The 15270-nt window shown below is 44.7% G+C and overlaps 1 protein-coding gene and 1 pseudogene across 2 annotated transcripts; both read right to left on the reverse strand.

Moving 5' to 3' along the window:
* Positions 1-35: 35 nt before the first annotated feature.
* LOC133913251 (glycine-rich cell wall structural protein 1.0-like) lies at positions 36-3736 on the reverse strand. Of its 2 annotated transcripts, none has more exons than XM_062356349.1 (8): positions 3411-3736; positions 2198-2278; positions 1995-2083; positions 1827-1901; positions 1581-1699; positions 1286-1507; positions 1137-1202; positions 36-596 (listed from the first exon to the last, which is right to left on the reverse strand). In XM_062356349.1, exons 1-8 carry the CDS (start codon positions 3531-3533, stop codon positions 367-369), a joined length of 1005 nt encoding a protein of 334 aa, XP_062212333.1. In that variant the 5' UTR covers positions 3534-3736; the 3' UTR covers positions 36-366. The 2 variants fall into 2 exon arrangements, with proteins under 2 accessions (XP_062212333.1, XP_062212334.1); XM_062356350.1 differs by lacking the exon at positions 3411-3736 and adding an exon at positions 2423-3109.
* Positions 3737-9643: 5907 nt separating this feature from the next.
* On the reverse strand, positions 9644-10295 carry LOC133910755 (uncharacterized; annotated as a pseudogene).
* Positions 10296-15270: the final 4975 nt, after the last annotated feature.

Consider the following 15270-nt stretch of genomic DNA (forward strand, 5'->3'; position numbering starts at 1 on the left):
ATCTCATGGTTATATTAACTGACAAAAGCAAAAACTGCACAAATAGAATGAAATAATTTAACACAAGAGAAGAATTTCCATCTGATAATACGACGGACATGAACATAGGGCAGCATGCTCAGCATTCAACGACCATTGGGAAAACAAGCAAACCTCGGCTGCAGAAACATTGAAAGATGAATACATGATAACTTGTAAAAACGCATTATGCTCACAACCAAACCATGCGCTTCGGGAAAATAACAGAGACCTCACACATAACTGATGGCTTCCAACACAAATCCTCAGATAACTTCTCTTTTCCCCTGATATTATAAGGCATGCATTAAACAAAACACCAGAAGCCCATGGATTTTCCGCCTCTGTTCAGTTCCCTCGCCCGCGACCACCCATTCTTCCCCTTCCACGGCCACCATACCCCCTTCCGCCAGGAACACCACCTCCCCTACCTCCTTCATAGCCACCCCTGCCTCCTTCATACCCACCCCTTCCTCCTTCATAGACACCCCTGCCTTGCTCATATCCACCACCCCTGCCTCCTTCATAGCCACCACCCCTGCCTCCTTCATAGCCACCACCCCTGCCTCCTTCATACCCTGCAAGCCAATAAATTCAGACCAGTTTTATGAACTGGAATTATCCAATTGTGCAAATTGAATGTAATCTTTATGCAGAGCAACAAACTATATTTATTGTTTAGAGGTAGATAATCATAAAAAACATCAGTTTTAGATGCCACCACAGAACATAAGCTACCCCAACATTGACCACAAAGTTTATATGACTACAGTCAAAAACGGTAAAAAAGCTTCAGATGATTGACAGTATATTCATGGATATCTGTATTGGCAATATGAAAGTACTATTAGCATACTTCCTCAAAAAATAGTTTCCGCGCAATATAATATTATTAGGTCTTGTATATATATTGCAATCGAAATTAATGGTCAAAATCATTTTGAATGCTGTGTCAATGTCCAAAATTAGACTTATTAGTGACTGAAAGGAGCGATAATTCAGAACAATATGAGGTGACTAACATCGCAAGCCAACAGAAATGATAAAAATAACAGGCTGAAAAACATGAACATTAGAGTACTCAATTTGGAAACACAAGTACATAAAAACAGGCATACCTCCACGGTAACCCCAATTGCCTCTTCCACGCATACCGCCCCGCCCTCGGTTATATCCACCATTTTCTGGTCAACAAATCAAGATAAGTTATCGCCTAAAACTTCAAGCAAGATCAACGATATAACTGTACCAAGATACCATTTGATACCTTGATAGTTTCCATATCTGCCTTGGTTGTAGCCATATCCACCACCATACCCGCCTTGATTATCATAGGCACCATATCCACCATGATTATCATAATAACCACTACCTTGGTTGTACCCACCTTGGTTGTTTCCATATCCACCATAACCACCATAGCCTCCTCGACCCCAACCCCTTCCACGTCCACGGCCCCTTCCTCTGCCTCGACCCCGTGCATAGGAGTCTAACAAAGTAAGGATTATCAGATGGTACAACAACAGAAATGCCAACATCATTGTGAACTATTACTGTTGTACCTTCATAATCAAGCTGCTGGTATTGGCCTGGTGGTCGGCGAGGTTGGCGCTGCGGTGGCGGCGCTTGCTGGAAGCTCTGCTGTTGCCTGGGCTGTTCAACATAAGCTGGAGCTTGATAGCTGCATAAAAATGAATTAATATACCAAACCTGAATCGGACACAAGGATTTCTTTTTATCTTACAAATGTAATTCATGACTGACACCAATAATCCTAAACAATTAACGGAGACACACATCTGACTCACCCAGGAGTGTTCTTGTCCAGCTCTCTGGGAGACAAAGTAATTGAAATCATCGAAACATGCCGAGTCATCTCCAATCTGAAAATGGCAAGAATTGAAATAAGTTCAAAATTTCAATGCAACAGAATAGCGTATATGAAAAGAAAATGGTAGAATGAGTAGAATCTTTACGGGACAAGGCCTTCTTCTATAGGTTCCCAGACATCAGTGATGCTGACAGAACTGATGTGGGTATCCTGATATAACCCAGGGACTCTTTTCTGTTTCAAAGAAAGCTTGTCAAATATGGTGGCCTACAACACAACGCTCGTGCACGAGAGAGAGAGAGAGAGAGAGAGAGAGAGAGAGAGAGAGAGAGAGAGAGAGAGAGAGACCTTGATAATCTCTGCAACAGCAACAGACTTACTGATGGCCTGTCCCATGGCCTTCAAAACAATCTCTTTCATTCTCCGATCCTGATTATATATAAAAAAGTAAACAGGAGCTCTGAAACAACAAACAAATTCTAGAAAAAGCAAACATGGCTTGAACTACACTGCATTGTACATAGGCAATAACTTATGTAAAACAAATTACGGAGTAGAGTTCATGTCTAATACCTGGAAACATACAAAATCATTCCATAATAATAGGAGAACGCTGGCTGGCATGACCATTAACAAACGAGTCCATAACCTTCAACACTAATCAAACTAGTATCACACGTTAAAACTAGCAAGAGAGTATAAACGGTATCCTGTTGAAGCAAAAGCAGGAAGAACCAAGCTCTGCACCTCTCCTTTGCCACACAAGGGACTGATTAGCAACAAGAAACACCCCGAAAAAATTCCCCAGCACAGAGCGTTTGGAACTAATTTTAGCACAGTGATCACCTAAAAAAATCAGGCCTTACAATGTAGAACTGCATTAACCAATGATAATCAAACTATTGACACCTAAAGGCCTCCTGCAGACATCCACAAAATTTAAACACGATCCAAGTGGGGCAGTCTGACAACACTGATAGCATGTGCCGGGTCGCCTAATCACAACAGCTTTGACACAAAACTAACTACATAACACACCAAACTAAATAGATAATCCTGCATAGCTGCATTGGCATCCTCAATACTATAACAAAAATACGTCATGAACATATCAGATTGGCGCATTAACATCTATATTCTTCACATTGAATTGAACGCACATACTTCACAATCCCAACATCAGATTAGATTTCCAATGAATTATCTGCTAAATCTCACGGGTCCAACCCATCCCCCTACCATGATTTGGAACGTCAACAAATCAGTAATACACCCACCCCCACCCCCCCTACCATGGGCCAAATTTGCCACATCAACATCGAATTAGTGCACCAATCACCACACTTCACCTTTGAACCACACAAGCTCAACACGATCTCACATCAAAACCCACAAAACTTGCGGCTCGAATCCACCTCCCAAGCCTAACGGCCCAAACCCACCACGACCTAGCACCCGCTCCACCGCCATAAGCACGCCGATTCGAATGACTCGAACGGAACGGAGCGTCCTAAAAACCAACCGATACGGCGGGCAGGGAAAGGAGGAGAAGCGCACGCACCTGGAGGAGGGACGTGGCGTAGGAGACGTAGTTGCGGATGAGGCCCTGCGCGGTGATGCGGATCTCGTTCTCCTCTATGGCCGACTCGGCCCGCGGCCGCTCCACCCTCTGGTACCGGTCCATCTCGGCCGCCGGCACCGCCTCGCGTCGCTCGGCGGGTCGTGGGGGCTCGGGATTCGGGTGGGATTCGCGAGGAGGAGGATGCGGCGGGAGGGGAGGGAAAGGGAGGCTGCGGAGAGGGCTAAAACCCTAGACGGAGCCAACGATACGGTGCGCTTGTGGGGCGCTCGGCTTACACGAAATAGTCTTTTTATTTTCTTCGGGGGAGGAAAAAAAATGTTTTGGGAAATCTCCTGGACTTCCTTCGGTTTATGGCTCTCACGTTTCCGGCCGTTTCGAGGGGCGCCGTAGGTTCTAGGCTTTGCGATAAGAGAATGCTCCATACACATTATTGCCATTGGAACATATTTTAATTCCTTTACAGAAACCTGCTTTAATCGGGTTTCATCGTGCCACTAAGTTTATTGGATTGGTTGTTTATGTTAATATCTTCAGATTATTTTCTTAAAAATTGCGTGATGCCTTAACATATATTGGATTATGTATAATTTTAGTGTCATAAAAGTACTTCACCTTCTCTCATGCAGTCATGCTGGAAGCATCCACAGGGTAGGCATAGACGCTGGAAAAAATAGATCCCATGCTTAGGCTAACTTTAGCAAAATCTGCAAACCAGTGGCACAGTAACGCAAGAAATCTTCTCCAGCAGTACTCTATCCGATGATACAGTATCGCACAGTACAGCTACAGTGTTGCATAGGGAGAGGACGGACCTGTACTTTTGCCGGTTTACTGTAGCAGTACGCAATACTGTAGTAGTACTGTTTATAAAAGTTCCAGTGGATTTAGAAGAAGAAAAAAAGTAGTAGAAAAAAAAATAGAGTAACTGTTGAAGATAAAAAAAATAATTAATATTATAATAATATTTTTAAAGATGAAAATTTAAGACTGCCGCTGAAAATGCCTTAATAAATCAGCATCGATTTCGGAGGTTACAGCGTGTGAGCATCTCTGTGGGACCCACTAAGTAAATAGAGAAAGGATACCATTGTTTTCTTTCTCTTGGCGCGCAAGAATGACAGTTACTTTTTAGGCATGGGAGCAAGCAGGTGCACTGAAGCCATGTTTTTCGTTCAAGCATTGCTCTGTGTAGTGTGCAAACCAATGCTTGATTAGAACACGACATCAGTTTTTTGCCACACTGTGCGTGTTCTAATAAAACTTACTAAGTTACTAGCAACCCGACCTGACTTCTCAGTTTTGCCTCTCCTTTGAAATTGACAAGCTCATCTGGATTGAGTAGGAGACACCTAGCATCCATCATCATGCTGATGTTTAGTACATCGATAATGCAATATTTGTATAGGCCAGGAATTACCTAGCTGATATCTATCTATTGTAGATTGTAAAGAAAATGACACGTGAAGTGGATAGATTCGGTCCTTCGAAATATAATAGTTATATATCATATATGTTGCCTTGAGCCTTGTATTAATAGAGGATTATAATGTGAGGTGTCTAAATCTAAACTCTAAGCTAATCGGCGAGTCTTTCAAGTTTGTTGAGGGGTTCTTTGAAGCTTGAAGTCTATATCTCGTAGAGTTAAGCTAATTTGAGTTATGTTCAAATTGGGCTTGTCTTCATCATACACCTACCCTGGTTATATAGTTGGGAGGAGAGGAGTCATATCCTACTCAGAGTCACAAACGTAGTCGACTTAATCTGTACCCCTCGAGGTACCAGGGCACTTGTTTCCTTATCGGGAGATTCTTTTCAAGTACAAATAGAACTTGCCCTTGGAGAATGAGTTTATGTCATGCTTACTATGGTAGCTTCTAGAACCTTATCCCTACGTGTCGAGTGTTAATCTCTGACAATAATTCTAGAGTGTACCGGTCAAAGGGCGCGTGAACAAAGCTTAAGGTGTGAGTTCATCGATGTGTGTTGAACTCAAGAACACCGGGGTTATCCAAGTTCTAGTCTCCCGAAGAATAACATCTCTTCATCATGTGTATTTTGTTATAAGTGATTGTGAATCGGTTACCGATCCTCCCTTTTCAAACTAGGTCCTCATCTCCTTATATATCAGAGAGAGGGAGAACTTACAAGTTAGTCTCGATTAGCGGACTCATGCCTAGCTAGATATTCTACTCTTGGATCATATCCTGTAGAACCAAGTGAGCTCAACTTATCCTGAGAGCTTTGAGTGTTTGTCCCAACCGTGGAACACCTCCACACCTATCTCCCCTGGCCGCCCGGCTTGTCCTATCGTCGTACACCATAAGATCGTCTGCCAAGTCATTCTAACACTGCGCCCCGCGAGTCTACCTACAAAACCGTCCACTTGCCTGGTCGTTCTGCAGACTCTTTCTTGTCAGCCGTGCGATGCTGCGCCGGCCCAAAAGGCCCCATCCGTAGCACTTAATGCTACGGGACGGGGCAGTGCCCAACCACACCGACCATGACTTTGTTCATTAGATGGGGTGCATAGGGAAGGAAAACACTTGAGTAGATAGCAATAAATGCGATTAGGTAGGTTAGGTAAGGACTGGTCCCGCGACCAGCAAGGGCTGGTCGCACAAGGAGGCTGGTCGTGTAAGCCTTGCGCTGATCGTGCGAGCTTGGACCTAGTCGTGCAATGGGTCAGGATTCAAAAAATATCCTCCATTGGTCGGCATATCTCTCATGGGCCCCTTTAGTTAGGACTCCCCCTTACTCAATAGAACTTGCCCTTGGAGAATGAGTTTGTGTCGTGCTTGATATGGTAGCTTCTAGAACCTTATCCATATGTGTTGAGTGTTAATCCTTAACAATGATTCCAGTGTATATCGGCCAAAGGGCACATGAACAACGCTTAAGGTGTGCATTTGTCGGTGTGTGTTAAACTTAAGAACACCAGAGTTATCTAGATTCAGGTCTCTCGAAGGATAACAACCTTACATCATGTGTATTTTGTAATAAGTGCTTGTGAATCGGTTACCGATCCTCCCTTTACAAACCGGGTTATCCTCTCTTTATATACCAGAGAGAGGGAGAACTTACAAGTTGATCCCGATTAGCGGACCCATGCCTAGCTAGATATTTTACTCTTGGATCATATCCTGAAGAACCAAGTAAGCCCAACTTTCCCTGAGAGCTTTGAGTGCCTGTCCCAACCATAGAACACCTCCACACCTGCCTCCCCTGGCCACACTGCCTGTCCTATCGTCGTGCGCTGTAAGATCGTCTACCAAGTCATTCTATCCCTGTGCCCCGCGAGTCTACCGGCAAAACCGTCCACTTGCCTGATCATTATGCAAACTCTGTCTCATCAGCTGTGCGATGCTGCACTGGCCGTAAGGCCACCACACCAGCCATGACTTTATTCACTGGATGGGGTGCATAGGGAAGAAAAACACTTGAGTAGATAGCAATAAATGCGATTAGATGGGTTAGCTAAGGACTGATCCCACGACCAGCAAGGGTTGGTCGCACAAGCTTTACGCTGATCGTGCGAGCTTAGACCTAGTCACGCGATGGGCTAGGGTTCAGAAAATATTCCCTGTTGGTTGGCATATCTCTCTATGGAGCCCTTTAGTTATGACGTCCCCTTACTCAATACTTCGACATCCTACTTACTCAATATTCCGACAGTAACCCCTAAGCTCCCCCGTGGCAATGGTTAGGTCTGGTCACACCACTCGGACCCCGAGGGAAGATAGTCCACCCTAAGGGAACTGCTCGTCACCGCCTGCTTTTTCCCTCCCTCCGCCACTCTGCCCCAACCGGCGCGCCTGCTCCCGCACGCGCGCTCTTGGTCAGGCTGCCGCTCGTGCGCTGCGCGACCCGCTGCCAAATGCCACGGGCCTAATAGGGTGGCCTAGCTCCGCACCCGTTAAGCTACCTGGCCTAAACCCAAGTGGGCCAGTACTGTGCAGCCCAGTACTGTGCAACACATCCAGGCCTAGACCCAGCCCATCTAGGCTCGGACCCAGCCCATTTAAGCCTAATTCAGCCTAGTCAGTTACTATTCATGTGGGCATGTCACTGTTCATGTGGGCCCCACTTGTGGGCTCCACCTATGAATAGTGCAATTTCATATTTTTCTCAATTTAATTTTAGATTATATCTTCCGGAGTCATAGCTTCTCCATTCTGGCTCCGATTTCAACTATTCTTTCATCAAAATTCGTGATCTAACCATCTATCATAGTTTGATATCCATTAGGACTTATTTGGATTTCCGTTGGTGTTAAATTTGGTTCTTCTCTAGTATAGTTTGTTACTGATCGTGGTCGCAATTACAGAACCACCAGAATTCTAGGAGTGCTGCGCAGGTAGCGTCAGGAGCGAAGAAGATCCTAACTATAACCAAGACTTTGAAGAAATCTCGGAGAAGGCAAGTCCTATCTCCTTGATCATATCGAACATATATTTTTAATTAATCTACATGATCAACTTAAAACTAGACTTATATCGCATATGCTATATATTGCACTTTTACAAACTACTTATAATAGTTAATCCTATCAACACTTACCATGCCATAAATGTTATCATCCAAAATACATATCACCCTAGGATTACATGTTGTTATCTATATTGATGGCATATGACGTCTTGATATCTAGCATGCTTAGGATTGAATACGTCTCCTCGGAGACGTCGCTTTTAAAAATACACCTCCTCGGAGACAAGATTTACTTTTGTCAATGATAAATCATATACTATGAATCATTGATGGTTGTAAATTCTGTGATGTTTGTGAAATCCTTGATGTCATGTGGGATATGGTGGCTAATGTGTAAAAATGGGTGAAAACTGTTTGACGGGGGCAGGTGAAGTAGTACTCTGGATGAGGATGCTCCTGAGGTCTTGGGTCACCTCTGTGGTGTTCATTGCCAGAAGATACCTGCTCCAGTCGTTTAAGGATCAAGTCATTACGCCATCATGCTTAGCCACTCCCGTGCAACAATGCGTCTTGAATGGACAAGGCTTGACTTCTCCTTCACTGGACTGAGTTGGGCATCCTACCAGGAGCCTAAGAGCAGTGAGCAGTCAAGTGGCTATGTGGCCCTCTGTTTGAGCGTGCAGAGATCGACAAATACATAAAAAGGGAATTTGGCATTCAGTACAAGACCACTAATACTTAGGGGTAAATCTCGTAGAAAAGTCCGACAGGAAAAGTGATTGGAGTGTCTCGGTATGATTCGCTCCTCCGCCTGCAACAGTTGGAGGCTGAGCATATCGTGTGGGTACAGTGTACAATCTCTACATACTGTAAACCTATTTGAATAGCCGTGTTCACTATCATGGACATGCGATAGTAGTAACCGTTTTGGCAAGACTCTGGGTGCATGTGTCTTGATGAGTGAGTGTGTGGACTAGATGTCCGTATGATGAGATTCCTAGCTCAATCCGTCAGAAGCTATATAGTACTAGAGGTACACCAGATGTGATAATAGAGACTGCGGAGTGAGGTATAGCCCCTCCCAGGATCAAAAACCCCTAGATATAGTCTGTTACCTAATTTGAACTATTCAAATTATTTTCAAGTCAATCTAGATAATACAATAGAATACTTGCAGAAAACTGCTTTATGCTTAAAACTAAACCGTAAAGCCTTATCCTTGTTTCATCCCTTATGCATCTATCAAACACTTGAAGTAGTATATGACTTGTTGAGTACTTTTTATCATCACTCTTGCTGTCATTCAGATGAAGAAACTAATGCCGACTTCACTGGAAGTGAAGATGAGGATGAAGAGTAGTCCTAGAAGTCACGTTCGCACCCTAGCTGCTTGTGGCTTGGGTCTCTACTTTTCACTGTGTTTTAGTTGGCTGTTCGACCAGGTTTGTGTACGAAGTTTGACTGTGATACTACAATTATTATACTATGCGTGTCAGTTACTTAATTCAGGGACTGATACTGATGGCATAGGAGAACTCGTGGAACAAGGTCTTACAGACCAACTGCTATCTTATCATCAATGGTAATTTTCATTGCCTCTAGCCTCTCCCACAATCTAGCATGAGGGTTAGGATGTTGGGGCACTTGAGGAGCAAGAGCATTAAGAAATTTCTCGGGTGATAGCAATGTGGAATTAATTTGTTCAATGGACTTTGAGAAACGTCTTTTAGGCTTTTTTGGCTTCCTAGAAGGTGACATGATGCCTCTTGGACGCTTGGTACCAACTAGACTAGTGCTAGATGAGTTTTTTCTGCACCGGCTATATGAGATAACGGTGATGACAAAGTGTCAGAACCATCACTAGCTAAATCTTCAGAAAGTGCATATCCACTCATGTCATTCAACCCTTGTGAACTCATCACTCTCTGAGTCATCACAGTCGTTCATACAAGTATCTTGGTCAATTGTAAGAGAACCATCAGCATTAGTGCCTATGAATAACTCCTGCATCTCATGGAATAATTTGATGGGCTTGAAGAGCAAGCGCCTAGCCCTATCCTGCATTTTATGTAAGCAAGAGTTAGTGCCTATTTGGTTTGCTACCTAACCTTGATTAGCATTTTCAAAATCGAAAATAGTCATCATGCATCTGGTGGAATCAAACATGTTGCCACTGTTGCTCAAAACTTTCGAGGCATACTTCCAATTTTCTTTGTAGTGCCTAAAGTGACGATCAACTTGAGAAACTATCACCCCCATAGCAAACTCTTTGTTTAAGGTATCAACACACTTCATGTGATGTTGCTTCTTGAAATTAAATCCAGCATGTTGGTCTTTCATGTAATCAATGCACCAATCCAACATGGACTTGGTTTGACCATCATCCCAATTGATGGTTCTCTCATGAGAAGGCATATCTCCATCAACTTTTGTCATTACTGCTCCTCATGACATGAGACAATTTAATTACATACTACCAGAATCAACATAGAACAAGAAAAAATTAAAAAAAGATTATGCAATGCAAATAATAGAACAACTTAATGTCTCAAAGTGTGCGCATACATAGCAAACTGGAAGATCAAACAGGAAACAAAAGCAGTCACCATACATCAAACTTCTACATATTAGCTACACCTTTAGCTATAGGTTGTCCTACTTTGTCCTCCCACATCTTTTGTTCTACCTCATCTCGTTTCCGTGTCCATTCCCGACTCTCCTGTTGCAAATCACGATGGACCCTCCTGCTCCTTGTCAGGGCTGGGTACCAAGCAACATCATCATATACATATTCATTTGAATCATCCTCTAGGATCCAATTATGCAGCACACAACAACCAATAACAGTTTTGACTTGAGTTTTCAAAGGGAAGAATGGCTAACTCGCAAAGATCTTAAAACGATTCTTCAATGTACCAAGCACTCTTTCAATGGTTGTTCTAAGCGAAGAGCGGTGATGGTTGAAAAACTCCTTCGAGCATTCTGGCTCTCTAGCACCCCTATATTCTTTTAGGTGATAGCGGAGGCCACAATATGGGGGTAGTATGCATGGCCTTGCTGCGTATCTAGCATCGGCTAGGAAAAATTTACCTACATCATGAATATATGCGATATAGTTAGGTAAAAACATAAGCAAGTTTTTACATGTGAGCCATGTGTAACAATGCTACCTTCTAGTATTTTAAGGCTAGTGGGACATGATAGTGCATCTTGAAGCATATAAGAGTCGTGGGCTGAACCCTCCCATCCAGCAAGAACATAGATGAACCGTAAATCAAAATCAATAGCTGCTAATACATTTTGGGTGGAAATCGGAGAAAATTCCACAGAACAAACAAACCACGAATTCCTAACATAAGTTATGTTTACATTTTAAAACAATTAATAAGGGGAAGGAGTAAACCATCATCACTAATTAACTTATACATTACTCATGCAAGCACTTACCTCAAGCAAAGAACATCCGAGAAGATAAAACGAGCATGCAAGACACCGATGATTTCAACAGGAACAACCAACAAAACTAAAACATAAGGACACATACCCATGAGCTACCCGGTAAGGCATCACCTTTTCACTTCTAGATGAGCTACACTTTGCACTTCTGAACTTGAGTTGGGAGTCGAGAGCTGCTGCTACACGGAAGGGGATCAGAAGAGTTGCTACTACTGCTATAGAGGGTGGAGGTCCAGATCTGTGCAGGAATAGAACGTGAGGAGGAGGGGATGGTGGAGAACTCAAGATGAGAGGAAATAGATAGAGAGAGAGGGACCTAAAAAGCACGTGGCGGTTGGGAATCTACGGAGCTCACGCCATGGACGAGACTCGTGTGCTGGCGATTGCGGTGAGAAATGTGAGAACGAAAGAGAAACAAGGTGACTTTAACGAAGAGAGGGTGGGGAATATTTCGCATTGTGGCGCGTCGTAGGCCCATGGTCGTCTTTTTCCCGCCACAAGTGCAGCAAAAATTTCTACAACAAGGCTTTGAAACTTAAATAATAATTTATGGCAGCCTAAGGCTACTATCCCAACCAAACAATAGCCGTAGAATGTGTAGCATTCCTAATATTAGTTACAAAAATGTTAGGTAGCAAACCAAACAAGCCCTTAATCCTAAGTGTGGAGGCTGCCCGCATTACAAACAAGAGGTCCTCGTATTCTGTAATATTGTTGGTGGTTAGAAAACATAATTGAACTACGTATTTGAGGATGTCGCCGGTTGGTGAGGTCAAAACTACTCCAGCCCCCGCTCCCTTCAGCGTGAACGATCCGTCAAAGTGCAAGGTCTAGTTCTCATCTGACTCTGGTCGTTGTACTTGCTCGAGCTCAAAAGACAACCACTCGGCCACAAAATCAACCAGCGTCTGGGACTTGATAGCTATTCAGGAGATGAATTGGAGATCGAACTCCCTGAGCACTACTACCCACTTTGCTAGTTCTTCCTGCCACATTCCTATTGTGGAGAATTTCTCTGATCGGGAGTGAGAATATTACGTTGATTTTGTAGACCTGGAAGTAGTATTTGAGCTTGCGAGAAGCCGTCAGAATGGCGTATAGCAGCTTTTGAGCCTGTGGATACCAAGCATTCGTGTCGTGCAGGACCTCATAGACGTAGTAAACTGGTCGCTGAAGACCTTCTTGCTCGACGACTAGTACCACACTCGCAACCTGTTGGGTGGCTGCAACATAGAGCAAGAGCTCCTCGTCTAGTCGAGGTGCGGTCAGTATAGGAGAGGAGGAGAGGTACATTTTTAGATTTTGGAGGGCCATTTCCACTTCCGGTTTCCATCGAAAGTGGTTGCTCCTCTTCAGGAGCTTAAAGAGCGGCAACTCCCTTTCTCCCAATCTTCAAATGAACCTGCTCAATGTTGCCACACATCATATTAGTTTTTGAACTTCTTTTAGCCTAGTCGGGGACTTCATCTAGTCGATGGCTCTGATCTTATCAGGATTTGCCTCTATTCCTTGACTGGAAATGAGAAATCCGAACAACTTCTTCGATGGGACTCCAAACATGCACTTCTCTAGGTTCAGCTTCATGCGGTACTTTCAAAGGTTGTCGAACGTTTCTTGGAGATCTGTGACCAGATCACCCTTGGTTCTACTCTTCACGACCACATCATCCACGTATGCCTTGATGTTTCTACCGCGTTGTGGTTGAAGAATGAGCTGAATACAACGCTGATAAGTGGCACCAATGCTTTTTAAACCAAAAAACATCTTTACATAGCAAAAGACCACGAAGGGTGTTACAAAAGCAGTCTTCTCCTCATCTTTCCTACACATGATAATCTGGTGGTACTCCGAATGCACATTCAAGAAGCTTAGGAGATCATTGCCAGTTGTTGAGTTGACAAGCTGGTCGATCTGGGGTAGAGGGATATATCTTTTTACGCCTTGTTGAGGTCGGTGAAATCGAGACACATCATCCACCTACCATTGTATTTTCGAGCTATGACTTGGTTAGCCAATCACTCTGGATATTGTATTTCTTAGACGAAGTCTGTTTCTAGGAGCTTATCGATCTCTTCATGAAGTGCTTCCTTTCGATCGGTTGCAAATCGACACACTTTTTACTTGACTCGCGCTTCAGGTCATATTGATAACTTATACTCGATCATGTCCCTGGGGACTCTGGGCGCATATCAGACAGACTCCATGAAGAGACATCCGCGTTCGCCTGGAGAAAGGTGATGAGCGTGAGTTCCTATTTGGGGACCAGGATGGCCTATATTTGGACCGTCCTGGTTAGGTCGGAGTCATCGAGGCGTACTGCCTTGAGCCACTCGTCTCGGCTGGTGGTGACATGGACCTTCACGGGGCTGCGACTCAGGAGTTAGCTTGACCATGTCAAGGCTCCTCTTGTCGCAATGTAAGGTCATATTTGCGTTGTTGAAGATGGTGATGGCACCAGTTGAACCAGAGATTTTGATCACCTTGTACGCATAGTGGGCTGAGCCATCGTCGGTCGCCCCAGGATTGCGTTATAGGCGATTCCAAAGTTCACTACATCAAACATGACTTTTTTTGGTCCTGAAGTTACTCGGTGAGCCAAAAGTGGCGGGCAGTTCAATCCGCCCCAAGGACTTAGCCGAGGAGCTCGGGTTACTTCCAAAGAAGGGGGAGGCGGTTTTAATGCGCTCCTTGGGATTTGAAGGGCGTCCAGTATGTCGGTGAAGAGGAGGTTGATAGAGCTCCCTCCGTCGATCAACATGCGATCCAATCGGATGTTCTGCATGGTGGGTTCGACCATAATAGGGTAGCGACCAGGTCGCTTGATACTCATGGAGTGGTTGGTCTAACTGAAGGTAAGGAGCACTTCTGACCACTTCAAAGGTGGGCTTGGGTCCGGCATGGTCGCCCACACCTCTCGGACCATCGATTTGTATTTCCTTTTCAAGGAGTACGTTGCGGCGCCCCCGAAGATGTGGTGGACCATGTGATCGGCTTGCTGGTACCCCAGTGCCGACTGGTCAAGGTCAGCCCTATCCTCACCATCCTCGTCAGGCCTGGATTTACGCTCTCCAAGCTCCTTATCTGATGCCCCGCGCGACCTTACACTCGGCCAAGTAGTGAGCATCGTGCGGTGGATCGGGAAGTAGCCACGACCCTTCTCCCCCTCCTTTTTCTTGAAGCGCCGACGCAGTTGGCCTGTCTGCTCAACCGTCATGATGTCGTATGTCCTTCCTTACGCTTGTTCTTTCTCTTCTCCTTCTAACTGACCCCTTTGGAGGGGACGGGCTGGTCAGAGGTTGGCCACGATCTGGCGTTAATCTGATGCTCTCGGGCCTCGGTGGACCCATATCTAGCTAGATATTCTACTATAAGATCATATCCTAGAGAACCGGGTGAGCCTAACTTGCCCTGAGAGCTTTGAGTGCATGTCCTAACCGTGGAACGCCTCCATACCTACCTCCCCTGGCCTCCCGATCTGTCTCATCACCGTGCGTCGTAAGATCATCTATCAAGTTGTCCTGTCCCTGTGTCTCGCGAGTCTACCTGTAAAATCGTCTAGTTGACTGGTCGTTCTGCAGACCCTGTCTTGTCAGCCGTGCGGTGCTGCGCCGGCCCGCAAGGCCCCATCCGTAGCATTTAATGCTACGGGACGGAGTAGTGCCCAACTGCATCGACCATGACTTTGTTCACTGGATGGGGTGCCTAGAGAAGGAAAACACTTAAGTACATAGCAATAAATATGATTAGATGAGTTAGGTAAGGATCAGCCCCGCGACCAGCAAGGGCTAGTCATAGGATCTCATAATATCACAAAGATGTTGGTCGCACAAGTCTTGCGCTGGTCGTGCGAGATTGGATTTGATCGCACGATGGGTTAGTGTTTAGAAAATATCCCCCGTTGATCGGTATATCCCTCGTAAGGCCCGTTAGCTAGAACGCCCCTTTACTTAATACT

Source organism: Phragmites australis, chromosome 3, assembly GCF_958298935.1.
Source record: "Phragmites australis chromosome 3, lpPhrAust1.1, whole genome shotgun sequence".
Lineage (NCBI taxonomy): Eukaryota > Viridiplantae > Streptophyta > Magnoliopsida > Poales > Poaceae > Phragmites > Phragmites australis.

Excerpts from the sequence above, each read along its gene's own strand:
- LOC133913251 (XM_062356349.1), bottom strand. The coding sequence starts at position 3,533 with ATGGACCGGTACCAGAGGGTGGAGCGGCCGCGGGCCGAGTCGGCCATA. Across the intron at positions 2,279-3,410 it reads ACGCCACGTCCCTCCTCCAG|GATCGGAGAATGAAAGAGAT; the intron begins GTGCGTGCGCTT and ends ATATATAATCAG. Across the intron at positions 2,084-2,197 it reads CTGTTGCAGAGATTATCAAG|AAAAGAGTCCCTGGGTTATA; the intron begins GTCTCTCTCTCT and ends TCTTTGAAACAG.